The 15,315-nt window shown below is 31.3% G+C and overlaps 1 protein-coding gene across 3 annotated transcripts in view; it reads left to right on the forward strand.

Moving 5' to 3' along the window:
• IBTK (inhibitor of Bruton tyrosine kinase) overlaps positions 1-15,315 on the forward strand; it is an 89,686-nt gene that overhangs the window by 35,880 nt on the left and 38,491 nt on the right. For all 3 annotated transcript variants that reach the window (XM_079146944.1, XM_079146945.1, XM_079146943.1), the window contains exons 17-19: positions 8,303-8,404; positions 10,467-10,584; positions 12,529-12,589. In XM_079146944.1, coding sequence (XP_079003070.1) covers positions 8,303-8,404; positions 10,467-10,584; positions 12,529-12,589 — 281 coding nt within the window. The remainder of the gene's footprint in view (positions 1-8,302; positions 8,405-10,466; positions 10,585-12,528; positions 12,590-15,315) is intronic.

Below are 15,315 nucleotides of genomic sequence, written 5' to 3' on the forward strand. Positions count from 1 at the left end.
AAGAATTAGAGGAAGAATTGAGCCAGAATTTATGAAGAGACTTCATTTATATACTTTGTCAAGCTAAACATCATATTTTAATTGTGCAACAACAGATGTCTTTAGTTGTTGGAGTAGTATTGAGTGTTCTGTGGTATTATTTTACCAGTAGTTTTTTAGCCCCAGCTGTATAGTATAGTAAGGAAAAAAAATTGAAAGTTCCTGCCTTTATTTTTTAAAAATTTGTTCTAATAAGTTATACATGACAGTAGAATGCATTTTGACACATCGTACACAAATGGAGCATAACTTCTCATTCCTCTAGCGTAAATGATGCAGTCCCACCGGCAGTGTATATAGGGTAATAATGTGTCTCATTCTACCGTCCTTCCCATTCCCATTGCCCCCCCTGCCCTCCCCTCTGCACAGTCCAAAGTTCCTTCATTCTTCTCTCCCCCTCCCAATTCCTCTCCCCCTCCTAATTCCTATGCACTGTGGATAAGTATCCTCTTATCAGAGAAAACATTTAGCCTTTGGTTTTTGAGGATTGGCTTATTTCACTTAGCATGATATTCTCTAGTTTCATCCATTTACCTACAAATGCCATAATTTTATTCTTTAAGACTGAGTAATTGTGTGTGTGTGTGTGTGTGTATGTGTGTGTGTATATATATATGTATATATATATCACATTTTCTTTATCCATTCATCTGTTGAAGGGCATGTAGGTTGGTTACATAGTTTAACTATTGTTAATTGAGCTGCTATAAATATTTATGTGGCTGTGTCACTGTAGTATGCTGATTTTAAGTCCTTTGGGTATAAATCGAGGAGTGTAATAGTTGGATCACATGGTGGTTCCATTCCAAGTTTTTTGAGGAATCTCCATACTACTTTTCCAATTTGCAGTCCCACTAGCAATGTGTGAATGTACCTTTTCCTCCACATCCTTGCCAACACTTATTATTGCTTGTTCTTGATCATTGCCATTCTGACTGGAGTTGGATGAATTCTTAGAGTACTTTTTATTTGCATTTCTCTAATTGCTAGAGTTGATTAACATTTTTCATATATTTTTTGTTGATTGTATTTCTTCTGTGATGGGTCTTCAGTTCTTTAGCCCATTTTGATTGGATTATTTTTAAGAAACTTACAATCTAGTGTAAAATGCAACCACGTAAGAAAACAAGTGTAATTAAAACAGACTAATGTTCTAAAGTAGGTACATTTTTGAGAAACTGGTATCTAAACGTGGGGAAATCTGGACAGTGCATGTGAAGGAGGTAGTATTTAAATGAAGATAAGCTTTCTAAAGATTTGTGTACTTGGAGAGGATAGCTGAGACACTGGTATTTTTTCTCTATTTCTGTTGTTTTTTTAAAAAAATTTAGATATTATTTACATGCCATAAAGTTCACACTTCTAAATAGTTTTTTAGTATATTTCAAAATGGTGTAGCTCTTAGCATTTTCTAATTCTAGTGCATTTTCCTTACCTCAATAAAGAAACCCTATGTCCAGTAAGCAGATACACTTTTCCATTCACCCACAACCTGGTCCCTGGTAATGACTAATCTACTTTCTTTCTCTGTCTCTATGCCTTTTCTGGACATTTCATATAAATAAAATGAAGCATGTGTCTTTCTGTGTTTAACTTCTTTTACTTAGCATAATGTTTTCAAGACTCATCTATGTTACAGCATATACTAGCATGTCATATTTTCTATTGTCAAATAATATCCTTTTTGTAGATATACCACCTTTATCTATTCATCAGTTGATGGACATTTGAATTATTTTCACTTTTTAGTTATTAGGAATCATTTCTGTGGGCCTGTGTTTTTCGTTTTTCTTGAACATATACCTAGAAGTAGAAATGCTGGGTCATATCTTTTATGTTATTTTTTCTCCACGTCCTTTCCAATACTTGTTAATGTTTGCTTTCTTATAACTATTGTAGTGGGTGTGAAGTAGTATAATATTGTGATCTTGATTTGCATTTCTCTATTGATGTTGAACATCTTTTCATGTGTTTTATGACCATTTGCATGTCATCTTTGAAAAACCATTTAAAATTTTTGTACCATTTTTATTTGAATTAGTTTTTTTTTTTTTTTTTTGGTTCTAGGAATTGAACAGGGGTGCTTAACTGCTGAGTCACATTCCAAGGCCTTTTATTTTTTATTTTGAGACAGAGTCTCAGCTGCTTAGGGTATCACTTGCTAAGGTGCTTAGACTGACTTGAACTTGTGATCCTTTTGCTCCAGCCTCCTGAGTTGTCAGGATTACAGTTGTGTGCCACTGTGCCTGGCTTATTTTTTATTATGTTTTGAAAGTTCTGGGTAGAAGTCCCTTATCTGTATATTCTATTCTTATTCTCTGGGTCATATTTTCATTTTATTGATAGTGTCCTTTAAAATATAATTTTAATTTTGTTGAAGTCCAGATTACCTGCTTTTACTTGGTACTCATGCTTTTATTGTCGTGTCTGAGAATGCATTGTCAAATCTGAGTCATGACAGTTACTTCCTGCATTTTCCTCTTAAGAGTTTTATAATTGTGTCTCTCACATTTGAGTCTTTGATTAATTTTGTTTAATTTTCCCCCCAGCTTTATTGAGGTATAATTTACAAATGTGAATCGTGTCTATTCAGGATATACAAGGTGATGTTTTGATGTATGTATACATTGTGAAATGATCACCATAATTAAGCTAAAAATATATGTATCACCTTAAATAGTTAACTTTTTTTGGCAGGGGCAAAACACTTAAGATCTTTCTTGACAAATTTCAAGTGTACAACACATTATTATTAATAAACTAGTCACCTAGCAGACCTATAGATCTCTAGAACTTAATTAATTATAGTATAATTTGTAGTGTTCTGCATATCTCCCACCCTGGCCCTAGGTAACCACTGTTGTAATTGAGTTAATGTTAATTGTTTTGTGTTGTGGTCTAAAGGTCCAGCTTTCTTCTTTTACATTTGTTTATTTGGTTGCTATAGTATCATTTATTAAATAGGTTTTTATTTCCCCATTGAATTGTTTTGACATTTTTATCAAAAATCAGTTGATTGTAAATGTAAAATTTTATTTCTTGTCTCTCAGTCCTGTTCCATTGATACATTTGTCTCTCTTTTGGCCAGTACTACACTGTCTTGATTACCATTGCTAAGTAATAAGTTTTGAATTTGGGAAATGTGATTCCTCTTCCTATATTCCGTTTCAGGATTGTTTTGGTTATTTTGGATCCTGACATTTTCATATGAATTTTAGGTTTACCTTGTTAATTTCTACAAAAGAAGTAGATTTTAATGGCGATGGTGATGAATCTGTAAATCAGTTTGCAGATTCTTACCATCTTATGATGTTTTATTATAATCCATGAATACAAGGAACATGGCTGTCTTTCCATTTTTTGTCTTTAACTTTTGTCAGTGATTTTTAAAATAATTTTCAACGTACAAGCCTTGTGCTTCCTTTGTTAAAATTATTCCCAAGTATTCTTTTTGCTGCTATTTTTAAATTGAAATGATTTCATAATTTCATTTTTGGATTGTTCTTTGCTACTGCCTGAGATAGAAATTGAATTTATATACATTGATCTTGTGTCTTATAACCTTGCTGAATTCTTTTACTAGTTCTGATAGTTTTAAGTGTATTTCTTAGGATTTCCTTTATACAGGATCATGTTATCTGCAGATAGAGATGGTTTTACTTCTTCCTTTACAATCTGGATGCCTTTTATTTATTTTTTCCTGCTTAACTGTCCTGACTATAAGAACCTTTTATACAGTGTTGTTTGGATGCTATCCTTGTGTTGTTCCTAATCTAAGGAGGAAAGCATTGAATCTTTCACCATTATTATGATGTTAGTTGTGAGATTTTTTTTATTTATTTATTTTTTTTGGTAATTGTTTATCAAGTTGGGGAGGATCTTTTCTATTCCTGTTTTGAGTGGTTTTATCATGGAAGGATTTGGAACTTTATTAAATGCTTTTCTGTGTCTCTTGAGATGACTATATCACTTTTTTTGTCCTTTAACTCCATTTTTGTTTATTATATTGGTTGATTTTTTTAATGTAGAATCTTTCATTCTGGGAATATTCTACTTAATCATGTATAATTCTTTTTTATGTTACTAGATTCGGTTTAGCATTATTTTGTGTCTTTAATGATAAAATGGGGATTAGTCTTACTTTTTCTGTAATGTTTTTGTTCGACTTTAGTATCAGTACAATGTTGGCATCGTTGAATGAATTGTAAGTTGTTCTAACATACTTTTTGAAGAATTTGGGAACAATTGGTGTTCATTTGTTAAACATTTGGTTGAATTCATCAGTGAAGCAATCTGATTTTGCATTTTTCATTCTGCAGTTTTTTAATTACTAATTTAATCCCTTTATTTATTGAGGTCTGTTCAATTATTATATTGAGTCAATTTAAGTAATGTGTTTTCTACAAATTTGCCCATTTTGTCTAGGTTTTTGCTCTGTTAGCATATAAATATTTTCATAGTTTGTAGTGTTCTGTTAACCTTTTTTATTTCTGGTTGGTTTATCAAGTCACCTCTTTCATTGCTGATTTTAGTAATTTAAGTCTTCTCTCTAATTTTTTATTGATCATTCTCCTGAAAGCTTGTCAATTTTTATTATTTTTCCCCAAAAAACAATTTTGAGTTTTGTTTGAATATGTTTTGTTGATCCCAGCGTAATTTTTATTATTATTTTTTTCTTTCTGCTTGCTGTGTTGATTTACTTTTCTCTTTTCTAGTTTCTTAAAATGGAAGATTATTGATTGGAGATCTTCTATTTCTTCATTACTGACTTCTTTTGTGTCAAATGGGTATTTTCTCCTGTGCTTTTGAGATTCTCTTGTAGTTTCATTTACCATATTTTTTAAAGTTGTTTTTTAACAGTTACTCTGGGGACTGTATCTTATTAATATTAATAAGTTAAAACAATCCTATTTGTATTAATGCTAACTTAATTTTGGAATTATTTTAAAAATGTTGTTCCTTTATAGCTCCCATTCCTTCCTACCTCTTTGTGCTATTGTCATTCATATTATAGCTTTGTATATCATATGCCCATTCATACAGATTTGTTATTGTTTTATGTGTTTGGAAAAAATGTTATGAAAAAAGTTACTTTATACTGTCTTTTTATTTGCATAGTTAGGTTTATTGGTGTTCTTTATGGATTTGTATTATCTATTCCTCAAGTCCACTTTTTTAGTTCAGTTTGAATTATTTCGTTTTAGCATTTCTTGGTAGAGCAGATTACCTAGAGATAGATTCTCCTTTTTTGTTGTTATTAATCTGTGAACATCTCAATTTCTTCATTCTTGAAGGATGGTTTTGCTAGATAATGAAATTCTTGGATGACTGTCTTTTTGTTTTTCTATTATGAATATGCCATACCATTGCCTTCTGGTCTCCATGGTTTCTGATAAAAAATCAGATTTTAATCTCATTGAGGATCCTTTACATGTGATTAGTTGTTTCTCCTCTGCAGATCTCAAGATTCTTTGAAGTTAGTTTGTTAACAGTTTATTTTGTCTAGATGTTAATACCTTTGAATATATCTTACTTGGAGTTTGTTGTGCTTTTTGGATGTGTAGATTCATTTTTTAAAAAATCAAGTTTGGAAAGTTTTCAGTCATTATTGCTTAATATTCTTTCTGCCCTTTCTCTCATTTTTTTCTTCTGGGACTTTGATATCTTGGTACGCCTAGTTGTACTCTATAGGACTTTCGGGTTTTGCTCATTTTTTTTTTCTGTTCCTTTATTAGATAATCTCTAATGACTTTTAACTTCTCTTTATTGATAGTCTAGATTTTACAGGACATTATCTTCATTCTTTAGTTTTTTTAGGCAGGTTTTCTTTTAGTTCTTCAGACATGTTTAAAATAGGTGATTTAAAGTCTATTTAATAAATCCGGAGTTTTGACTTCCTCGGGGACAGTTTCTTTGGCTACTTTTTTCTTGCATATGGATTATACTTGAATCTTTTCATTGCATCTTTGTATCTTTCATAAAGTTTTGTTTAAAACTGGACATTAAATAATATAGTGTAGCAGCTATGGAGATAAGATTTCTCTCCCATCCACAGGTTTTTATTTATTTAAATTCAACAACTTCCCTGAACTAATTCTGTAATTTCTGTATTCATCCTCTGTGAGCACTGAAGTCACTGCTTGGTTAGGTTAGTGAACAGCTAATAATTTGAGAGAAATTTCTGTAAATATCTGGAAATAATAAATCTTCTAGCTTTTATGTGTTGGGGACTTGTCATTGTTCTGGCAGGCAGTTTACAACTCCCTTTATTTCCTCTTATACAGAGGCTCTATGTAAGCCGGAGGTAAGAGTTAGGACCTTATAAAGTCTGTGCTGGGTATGTTCTTAGCTCTCTACTTGTGCTTAGCTAGATTCACAGAAATATTTTAGAATTTTCAAAACCTCTTACAGACAAAACGAACAAACCAAGTGGCTTAAATAACATATACTCATTTTCTCATGGTTTTGGAGGCTAGGTGTTCTAGAGCATGTTCCGACAAGACTGGTTTTGGATAAGGGCTCTTTTCCAGGCTTACATGTATTGCCCCTTGCTATGTCTTCACATGGCCATTTCTTAATGCATATGTGTGGAAAGAGAGTAAGCAAGGTCTCTATACTCTCCTCTTAGAAGGATACTAAAGCCTGTTGAATTAGGCTTATAGTCTTATTTAACCTTAAATTACTTTCTTAGAGTCCCTGTTTTCAAATACAACACTGGGGATTAGGATTTCACCATATGAATTTTGAGTGGGATATAAGCATTCTGTCTAACAACATTCTGTTCCCTAGTATTTCTTGTTAAATGTTTTTTCTTTCTGCTGCTTATTTGCTCCATCTGTTATCTCAGGTAGCCTCAGTATTAAATGATTGTTGCTGATCTGAAAGGAAAAAGTTGATCTCACTAGGGAAACTTTAAGTCTGGTCAAATAAAGATAAGCTGTTCTTGTTGAATTTCCAGGGAAGAACTGACAGGTCAAAATATTGGTAGTCCTTTGAAAATGTTGCTTCATAACCACTCTTGTTTTCTCCAGTGGCTACTAGGCTGCTCATTTGCACTATAATTGTGGATCTGTTGGTTTTCGGTCCTGGTCGAGTATCATTTATCTAAAATGCTTGGGACTGTATGTGTTTTTTATTGTGTCATTTAAAAATTTTTGGAATATGTGTATATATAATGAGATATCTTTTGAGATGGAACCAAAGTCTAAACCTGCAATTCACTTATGTTTCTTATATACCTCTAATAGATAACCTGAAATAATTTTTGCAGTATTTTTTTATAAACATTATTTCTGTTTTGACTATGACCTGTGAAATTTTCAAATTTTTGGTGCCTTGTAGGTACTCAAAAAAATTTGGATTTTGAATAGGGATGCTCAACCTGTAGTAGGAAAGGAAAGGAGGATTTGAATAGGAAAAGCTACAATGTCCCAAATGTCACTGTTCTCACCAAAATTCAATCTTTTCCTGAGTAAACATACTCAATAATTGCAAGCCTTTGACTGATTTCTAGAATTTTGATAAAGTTGGTTTAGATAAGTGTTGGTAGTCTTCTCATTGCTTTTATGGAGGAAAGGATTTTCAAAAGTTCTTAGATTATCATTTCCAATGACCATCCTTCCTCCATTTTAAAAATCCATTTGCTATTCTTTCTTAATCCATTTTACTCCCTTTTTTTCTTCCTATGTTGTTAGGGACATTCCTCCCATTGCCCCCCCACCTTTCTCCTTGTTTCTGTTGTTTGGCCGTGACCTAGGAGCATTGTATAGCCTATCGGTAGTATTAAGATGGGGTCTTGGTAAAGTTGCTGAGGGTCTTGATTAGTTGCTGAGGCTAGCCTTGAACTTGGGATCCTCCTGCCTTAGCCTCCTGAGTTTCAGGGATTATAGGTGTGCACCACTACACCTGGCAGGTTTTTTTTTAAAGTGCTGTTAAATGGTAAATTTGTTTTAAGTATGATGTGGAGATTTGACTTTCTCTAATAACATAAGAGATTATAAACAAGTCAGTTATTATGGTAGCCGTTTAATAGTAGTTAAACATTTTGTGGTCCCATGTGAGCCAAGTCATTTTGATGTATTTTTTTTAGTTTTAACCTAAAACGTTGACATTTTTAATCTTTTTGCTGTTTATTGTAATTCTTGTTTCAGCATATGGAAAGTAATCATGATTCTCTTTCCTGATGTCTTAATTCCTTTTTCCGCCTAGAATGGTATAATGTTATAGAGTAACAGAGTAATGCTTGTTTTCTTTTTCTTTTTAGAATCTCAAAATGTGGATTTTATTTGTAGTGTTCTTGTGGTGGCTGATCAGCTTCTTATAACTCGATTGAAAGATATTTGTGAAGTAGCATTAACTGAAAACCGTGAGTAATTTTAAATTAGAAAATTAATGTTTTCAGATTGAAGAATAACTATAACCCTTTATGTTCAGATCTTTTTAAAAGTACCTTGAAAAGTATCAAAACATTTAAATTATTATTATTTGTAAGTACATTCTCATCTCAGAAATATGTGACACAATATGCATATCTTTGAATTGAAATATGTTAATTTTTATTGAAATGTCATAAAATCATGAATAAAAAGGATAGTGTCAAATTTATTTTGAAATTTTAGGAATGAGAGTTTGAAAGTTTTTACCCTTTTGCTGTTCTTGGTTATAGATTTTAACTATTTGTTTTATACTGTATGGAATTTTTACATGATTCTTCTATTAATGTATCAACCAAGTTTATCTCTCAAACTTTTTTCTGTTCATTATTTCAGTTAATTTCATGACTATTCTCCTGAATACTCCAACTTTGAAATGCAAAATTATTTGTTATTTGTTCCTTATGCCCAGATTGTTTCAACTATGAAAGCTACAAATACTACATTTTTACATTTCCCTCACCTTTTTATTCTTACTGTCACTATGCTAGTTGAGGTCACTGTTAATTATCCCTTCTATGTAGTATCATAGAAGTCTTTAAAATGCTTTTCTCCCTTCTATTTTCTTTAATCTTTTCATAGGAAGTAATTATGTTTTCTCTTTGTTTAGATATTTTTAATTGCTTTCTCTAGAATGCAGGTTGAATTTTCTTAGCCCGATATGCAAGATTTTATTACTTTCTAATTTTATATTTGTTTTGCTACCTTGCTGGTCTAATAAGTATGAACGGAGTTAAACTTTTCTACTTTGTACTTGCTAGGTGTTTTCTTAACTCTGTTCTTATTTGCTTACTTTTCTTGAGCATTGTGGACCATATTCTTGGTTATCAAAAAGAAAACAATAGCCTTGATCTGTTTTTAATAGTAAGAAGAGAAAAATACATTAAAATAAAGAACACAGCATATAGTAGGTATAAGATATACACATAGGTGATATTTTCACTTGTTCAATTGACTTTTCTGACCTTCTGTGGCTGTTCTTTCTTGACCCCTGTTCTGCATAGTTTCCTTTGTGAATTCCTTGATATTCCTAGAACCTAGCAAAAAATGTGTTCCATATAAGTTTGGTCTTTGATCATTGGTCAATCTTTGTTCCCAATTAAATAATTTCAGAGAAGTTTTTATATGCTCCAATTTTATTTCTGAGAGATGTGAAATAGTTTGATTGTTGGTTGAAAGGTTAGTCAGGTGGAGCAGAGACCATTATTGACTGCTGTTTCAACTTTCAACAGAGTATAAGGGAGAAAGAAGAAAAAAGCATGGAAGAGGCCAGATGTAGAAAGCACCTGTGTTCATCTGATGGCTGCAAATCAGAGTAACTAAGGAAAAGAATAGAGAGGTTCGGGAAGCTAAAGTTAGATGCTTTGTAGGTAGAATATTCTGGTCAGAACAGGATACTTCATATATAAAGTTCCTAGCATTATAACTAAATCCAGAATCTTTCACTGAACATATTAGATTCAGCACTAGCATGAATAATATGGTAAGATTTAGATGTATTTTCTAAATGTATACATATACCAATATTCTGATAGATAAGTCTACTTAATACATTTTACAGAATTATTTCATCAGTTTCTCTTAGTCTTAATATCATTTTTACTTTTATAGAAAAGGGAATAACTGCTTTGCTATACAAATGTAAAGAAAAGTTATTCATTAATGAAAGTTAAAAATAAAAAAAATTATTAGATGGAAGATTATCAATTTTTATGTTTGTTTTTAGGTGGCACCAGTGCTTTCATATTTTGTTTTGCTTAAAATTTTGTTTTCTGTGAGTTTATTTTTCCTTATAACCAATCTTTTGAAACTACTTCAGTATATTTTGGTGGAAGTTAAATTTTATATTTTTCCCAGTGTATTTTTTGGTAAAACAAATCAAAACAAACTTTGTTTTCTTTGTTTTGAATGTTCAAACCTTAAATTTAAGTGTATTTATTTGTTTGTAGTAACATTCCTTTCATGTAATTTTGTAAATCTTTTCTTTCTTTGTAGTTACCCTTAAGAATGCTGCTATGCTCCTGGAATTTGCAGCATTGTATAATGCTGAACAACTGAAACTGTCTTGTTTACAGTTTATAGGACTGAATATGGCAGCTTTACTTGAAGCAAGGTTGGTTCAGTGTGCATATTCCATGACTTTTGCAAAAATGGGTGTTTATATATAATAGAAGACATGTTAGTAATTTAAAAGTGAATAATGTTTACTTGGAAAGATTTGAAAATGCTAATGAGTTAGGAATCACAGACATTTTTGAATTACAGGTATTTGGAAATTTGTCAACATTTTAGCAGTTTTTTTAATTAAAAAATAATGCATTGTTTTAAAAATATAAGATCAAAATATTTTTTACTTATAAAATTATTAATGAGAAAAACGAGGCTATATCTGGTGAACATAAATATTTAAGATTAGAAGCCTTATTGTCAGTTTGTAGTTTAAAACTTTATCATCTGCTTTCAATAGTCCTTAAAATAAAAACTAATACTTAGTGTGTCCTGTGTACCAGGAGGTTTTCTGAATGTGTTATATAGATTAATTTATTTCATTTTCATGAAAATCTTATGAAATAGATTCTGTTAATGTCCTTGAATTGCAAAAGGAAAAACCCAGGCAATATTTTTCTTTTATTTTTGGGAAAGAATTGAGAAAATTTTGATCTCTATATTTGTTATAAATGGTTACAACTTTTTAATAACTTAGTTTTCAAAGTCAGAATGATCTTAAATTAATTAAAAAACATGATTAATGAAACTTAATTCTAAAACATGATTGAAATAAAGTGTTCTGGTTTTTTGAAGTGAATCACTAATAGATTCTTAGCAATTGCCAGTTAGGATTCAATTTAGAGAAAATTCTTTTGCTATTTAAGTCTTTATTTGTTTGTGAAAAATGCTTTTGAATGCACATTAATGTTTCGAGATATTCGACAATGTCATTTTAAAATGTATTTGATATCTGCGTGTCAAACCTGGCTAGAATTTCAAGCTAAATTTAATTCCATTGCTGACATTACTATTACTTTAGTAGTTCTGTTCATATCAATTTATTAACCTATATATTCAAATAAGCTCATTTTGTTCATCAGATAAGAGTCAACCAAAAAAGTAAAACAAACATTAACTCTATCTTAATTATTGTATTGGGAAATGGTGTCACTATCATTCAGGTACTAGGTTGAGAGAAATGTGTCAGCTGAGCCACTTAAGGACAGCACCCGCTGTGGTGATGTCTCTATTTATATAACTTAACATGAGGAGACATGCACACCTTGCATTAAACAAAAATTTGTGCAAAATTAACTTAATCAGGCATGTGTTTGCTAGAAATATAAGTAGTATGTGAAGATATGTTAGGAAACTGAGGGCTGCACCAAAATTGACTTAGCATCACAAATTAATGTATCATATATTTCCAAAGTGTTGACAGCTGGTAAGGTACAGATTTGAATACACAAGTTGTTTTGTTCTGATTGCAGAAATAGTTTTTTTTTTTTAGTGTGTGTGTATTAGAATGTAAACTTTGATTTAAATTTTCACTGATATATTAAAAATACCTATTTGAAACCTGAGAAATTCTCGAGATTTGTCTGGAGTACAGCTGAAGATACTAAGGTACAGAAAAGAAAAGTAAGTTGCTCAAGATCATGCAGTGAATTGGTAGAAGTGATAATTCTAGAAAGAATCCAGATACTTAACTCAGCATTCTCTCAATATAGTACTCCTTCTGCATTTAATTATAATTTCTGGAAAATGAAGGTTGTAAAATGAGTATTTGCTATTTTGTTATGATAGAAAAGATTCTTTGTACACCTGTTCATAAGAGTTGCTTGAGATTTATTGAAGATATTTGTCTAATATGTTTGTTGTTTACTTAAGGTATATAATGCATAACTGTACCCATTTCCAAAAAGAATCTGTAGCAACTAGTACATATAAAGCTTGAAAAATAACTTTTACTTATTTGGCAATATATAATATCTCTATATAATTGAAAATCTTGACAAGTATTAAGTCATTTGAGTATTAAGGTAGAATTACATTTGTTGTCTTTTAGGTCTCTTGATGTTTTAAGTGATGATGTTTTGAAGGATCTTTCTGTATTTTACAGAAAAATGGTAAGGTTATTTTTTTCCATTGAAGATTTTAGTGGCTATAATATAACCATCCAAAGTACATAAGTTTATACTTCTCAATGAAATAATTTTCTAAGTAATTCTGATTAGGATCTTTTAGAAATAGGAAAATAGAAATATTGAAAAGAAACTAGTCAGAACTTCTGGAAATGAAAGACATTGTCAAATATTTACTTGAAATCATCATCAACAGTTAGATTGCATAGAAAATAGAACTTCAGTGCTTGAAGACAGAACCTCACACCTTAAAGAAAGGATACATGAATTTGAGTAGAATACAATAAAGAGGAAAAAATAATAGAACACAGTCCCAACACACTGGAACTTTGGGACAACATCAAGAGACCAAATCTGAGAATCATGGAGATAAAAGAGAACATGGAGATAATAAGCTAAAGACCTTAAGAACATTTTCAATGAGATAAATCACAGAAAACTTTCCCTATATCAAAAAGGAGATAAACATCCACATACAGGAAGCAAATAGAACCACAGATAGAACTGATGAGAAGAGAAATTCTCCAAGATACATCATAATCAGAACACCTACCATCATATTAAAAGCTGCAAGAGAGAAACATCAGGTCACATTTAGCAGCAAACCAATAAGGCTTACTTCTGACATGAAAAGCAAGAAGGGCCTGAAATGAGATATTCCAAACTCCAAAAACAATTATCAGCTGAGATTGCTGTACTGTGCAAAACTCTCATATTCCATGGAGAAATAAAATTTTCCATGTCAAGGATAACTCAAAGAATTTCATGACAACCAAGCGAGCACTACAAAGAATTCTCAAAGGTAAACTGCACACAGAGGAACCCCCAAACAAATCCTCAAACTCGCAAATAGATGAAGAACAATAGAAGACAATCATCTAAATGAGAAGCAGGACAGAATTAATCATAATAGTAAATAAAAATGGCAGTAAACTATATATCCATAATCACACTGAATATAAATGATCTCAACTCCTCATACATAGATTTGCAGAATGGATCAGAAAACAAGAGCCAACTATATGCTGTTTGCAAGAGACTCTCACAGGCTGAAGGTAAAAGGATGGAAAAAATATACTATGCAAACAGAGTTTGTAAACAAACTGGAGTAGCTAGTCTCCTATTTGAAAAAGATGATTTCAAGCAAAAGTTAAAGAGGAGACAAAGAAGGCCACTACATTCTGGTAATCGAACAAGCCAACAAGAAGATTAAACAATAGTAAATATACATGCCCCAAGTGTCAACACACCCATTCGTATTAAAAAAAAAGAAATAGTCTTTGACATTAAATTCTATATAGATCCTAATACAATAATACTATGTGATTTCAGTGCACCCCTATCACCAATAGGTCAACAAAGCATAAAATCAATAAAGATATATTCAACCTAAGTACTACTATAAATCAAATGGACCTAGTGGATAGCTACAGAATATTTCATCCCTAAACAGCTGAATTAACCTTCTCAGCAGTTCATGGAATATTCTCCATAATAGACCATATTCTAGGTTACAGTGTAAGTCTTAACATATATAAAAAAATTGATTTAATCCCATGTATCCTGTCAGACCTTAATGGAATGAACCTAGAACTAAACAGCAAGAAAAATAATAGAAACCACATAAATACATGGAGATTAAACAATACAATTTTAAGTGAAGAATGGATTAAAGAAGAAATGAGAGAAGAAATCAAGAAATTCTTAGAAACAACTGAAAACAAAGATACAACATGTCAAAATCTCAGGGACAATATGAAACCAGTACCAATAGGAAAAATTATTGCATTGAGTGCACATCATAAAAGTAGAGAGACCCAATAATAAGCATATGTTCTACCTCAAGAAAAAGAACAAGCTAACCCCCAAATCAGTAGAAGACAAGAAATAATAAAAATCAGAGCAGAAATTAATGAAATCAAGTGTAAAAGAACAATACAAGAATCAATGCAACAAAGAGTTGGTTCTTCAAAAAGATCCATAAGATTGATAAACCCTTAGCCAAACTAACCAAAAGAAAGAAAAAGACCCATATCAACAAAATTAGAGATGAAAAGAGATATCACCACAAGCACATCTGAAATCCACAGGATCATTGGAAACTTTTGAAAATGTGTACTCCAATAAACTGCAAAATCTAGAAGACATTGTCAAATTTCTAGACACTTATGACCTACCCATATTGAATCAGGAAGATACAGAAAATTGGAACAAACCAGTATTAAGTAATGAAATTGAAACTGCAATTAAAAGCCTACCAACAAAGTAAAGCACAGGACCAGTTGGATTCTCAGCTGAGTTCCACCAGATCTTTAAATAAGAACTAACACAGGTGTTTCTCATATTGTTCCATGAAATTGAAAGAGAAGGAACATTCCTAATTACATTCTGTGATGGTAATATAACCCTGATACCAAAATCAAAGACACATCTAGAAAAGAAATATAGAACAATTTTTCTTATGAACAAATGCAAAAAATCCTAAATAAAATATTAGGAAACTACATTCAAAAACATACTAATATAATACACCATGACCAAGTGGGCCTCATCCCAGGGTTTCATGGTTACTTCAACACATGCAAATTAATAAGTGTAATTCACCACACAAATAGAATTAAGAACAAGAACCATACGATCATCTCAACAGACATAGGAAAGACCTTTGATAAAATACAGCAACCATTCATGTGAAAAATGCTGGAGAAATT

Source organism: Sciurus vulgaris (genome assembly GCF_902686455.1).
Source record: "Sciurus vulgaris genome assembly, chromosome: 7".
NCBI classification, from domain to species: Eukaryota; Metazoa; Chordata; class Mammalia; order Rodentia; family Sciuridae; genus Sciurus; species Sciurus vulgaris.